Source organism: Setaria viridis, chromosome 6, assembly GCF_005286985.2.
Source record: "Setaria viridis chromosome 6, Setaria_viridis_v4.0, whole genome shotgun sequence".
Taxonomy (NCBI): domain Eukaryota; kingdom Viridiplantae; phylum Streptophyta; class Magnoliopsida; order Poales; family Poaceae; genus Setaria; species Setaria viridis.
Window position 1 is genome coordinate 28,997,170 of NC_048268.2, and position 2,973 is coordinate 29,000,142.

A 2,973-nucleotide genomic window follows, 5' to 3' on the forward strand; every position below is an offset into this window, starting at 1 on the left:
CCCTATATTTGGCATTAGTTGCTGATTTTTACAAACTTCTACTATGATGGTGCTCATTCAATACGCGATTAGTTTCGTTTTAGGTTGAGTTAAGAATTGGCTTTTAGCTAGTACTTCCTCCATCCCAAATTACTATTCGTTTTGACTTTTCTAGATTCATATCTTTTGCTAAATATATGCTATGTCTAGATACGTAGCAAAAATCATGTATTTAGAAAAGTCAAAACGAATATTAATTTGGGATGGAGGGAATATGGCTCAATATTGATTAGTGCCACGTATAGCAATGGTTTCCCTTTTCTCTCGGGCAATACTCTTGAGCATTGATGTTGTAGCTATTTACTCCCCTGATATTTTCATACTCCTAAGTACATCACGCCCACTATAATTTCTATCAATTATATAATATATCACCGGGATGGTGAACCTTGCCCTACTAAGGCTGACCTACCACTAGCACCGCCCTCGTTATACTACCCAAATTGTCCATGCTTGGCGCTTACTATCGCTGTCACTATAGCCTAGCTGAGCCCATCCATCTATTTCCAAACACTTCACAACATCCCGATCCAAGATGTAAATATCTTATTCCTAATTCTTCTAAATTGAAAAAAGTTGTAATTTTTTCCCTCCCGATTACTCAAAAACCAAAATCAGAGTAATGGAAATTAAACTCGTCGATTATGATGTTGTTTGCGCCATGTTAGGTTGCCAATTTGTTAAAGCCAAAGTTTCTAACCACTGAATAAACCTACCGATATAGCCGAGTAAACGGAATGAACAGCCCAACTTAACCACGTCCAAATTTAAAATGTGAACTTCTTAATTCTCAATTGCAATGTGAACTTCTTAATTCTCAATTGCTATTTGCTCCCAAAATCGAAAAAAAATCCTACCAGTTCTTACGAAATGGCTGGTTGCAAAGTCCAAACGGAGACGTACCTATATGTTTGTTTGTCGAGGCGAACGTGCCGCGGCAAGCCGGCAACCCGAGCTCACAACTCGCGGAACGCCACAACCCCCCCTCCTCTTTGGCTTCGCCGCGCCCACACGGCGACGCCTTGGATTCGCACACCGCGACCCACCCAGCGCACACATCATTTCCAATCGACTCGCCTCTCGCTCTCGCCTCCTCGCAGCATCCGACGCGCCACGCCGTCGCCCGCGGCCGCGCCAGCGATGCCCGGCCCGATCGCGGCGTGCTTCCGCTGCGCCGCGGCGGCGGCGGCGGGGGCGCCTTCCTCTGGCACGGGGGCCGCGGCGGGGCCCAGCCTGGCGACCTCCGTCTACGAGACCCACCTCGGCCTCGTCGCGCTCTCCTGGTCCCGCGCCCCGCTCGGGCTCTCCCTCCGCGCCGTGCTCCGCCTGTCGCCCCCTTCCACGCCCGGCGGCTCCTCCTCCTCGGCGTTCGGGGCGGGCTACCTCGACGACGACGCGGACGACGAGGAGACCACCCTCGCCTTCCGCGTCCGCCCCTGGCTCCTCTGGCGCCGCCGCGGCTCCAGGCGGTTCCGCGCCGGGGACCGCCTCGTCGACCTGGCGTGGGACCTCTCTCGCGCGCGGTTCCCGGGCTCGGGGTCACCCGAGCCCTCCTCGGGCTTCTTCGCCGCCGTCGTCGTCGACGGCGAGATGGTCCTCGCGGCCGGGGACCTGCCCGACGCCGCCTACCGTAGGACCCGGGCGCGGCGCCCGTCCGGCCCGCGCCCGGTCCTCCTCTCTCGACGGGAGCACGTCTCGCTGCGCGACGCAGGCGCCGGCCGCGGCCGCAGCCACACGACCTGGGTCACCGTCCAGGGCAAGGAGCGGGAGATCTCCGTGGATCTCGTGGCCCGCGGCCGCGGCAGGGACAAGGGCGCTGCCGGCCGGAAGGAGAAGGAGCGGGCGGACGTCGGCATGTCGGTCTCCGTCGACGGCGAGCGCGTGCTCCACGTGCGGCGGCTGCGCTGGAAGTTCCGCGGCAGCGAGCGGGTCGACCTCGGCGGCGGCGACGGCATCCAGGTCTCCTGGGACCTCCACAACTGGCTCTTCCCCCCGCGCGATCCCCTCCCCGCGGACGCCTCGACGCAGGCGCAGGCCCACGCGGTGCTCGTCTTCCGGTTCGAGCTCGCCAGCGGCGGCGAGGAGCGCGACGCCGATTTGGGGAAGGATCCCTCCCCGGACAAGGCCGTGAGGAGGAGCACCGGCGTCTGGGGAGGCTACCTCGCGCGGTGGGGGCAACGGGACTGGAGCGAGACGGGCAGCAACGGGGAGCGGAGGAAGGGGCGAGCGCGGAGGTTCGCCAAGGAGAGCTCGTCGTCGTCGGCGTCCGTGGCGTCCTCGACGGCGTCGTGGGCCAGCGGCTCCACGGTGATGGACTGGGCCAGCCCCGAGGAGGCCGAGATGCAGCGCGGCGACGGATTCTCGCTGCTGATCTACGCCTGGAAGAGCTAACACCGGCGAGTGGCGGTGGCGGCGGCACTGCTCGGATTGGTTGCAGTGATGGTAAATTTTCTCCGGATTGTTGTAGTAGGTTGCGATGTTCTTGTGCAGTTAGAGCCTTGAGGGATTGAAATTGAGCTTGGAATTGGATTACAGTAGCGCCATTGCTGAGTGAAGTGAGCAATTAGTGTTGATTTTTTTTCCATTGTTAGCAAAAATTCGCATCTCTTGATAGATTAATGAATGGATCAGATTTAGGACATTTTGAACAGATTGCAGTCAGTTTACCGTACTGATCAACCAACGACAGCTGCTCCAGCGTCGTATTTTGCGTCTCTCTTCTGTCACACACACGCACACACACACAGATATATACGGAGTATATATGTATATACATACCTGCTCAAAAGCGAATCTATCGATCGATCAATTAGCTGTTGCATTGCAGCAGTATCCATCCTGATTGTCTAGTAGACCTTAATCATGGGTGTTAGATCTTAAGCACCGGTGGTTATGATCGTGACGTTCGAATTAACATAATCGATGGTCTTCAGT

At 56.6% G+C, this 2,973-nt stretch overlaps 1 protein-coding gene across 1 annotated transcript; it reads left to right on the top strand.

The window, feature by feature from the left end:
* Window positions 1–951: 951 nt before the first annotated feature.
* Window positions 952–2,680, top strand: LOC117859930 (uncharacterized). The gene has a single exon (XM_034743126.2). The coding sequence runs from the start codon at window positions 1,180–1,182 to the stop codon at window positions 2,428–2,430; it is 1,251 nt and encodes a 416-aa protein (XP_034599017.1). The 5' UTR covers window positions 952–1,179; the 3' UTR covers window positions 2,431–2,680.
* The last annotated feature ends 293 nt before the right edge of the window (window positions 2,681–2,973 follow it).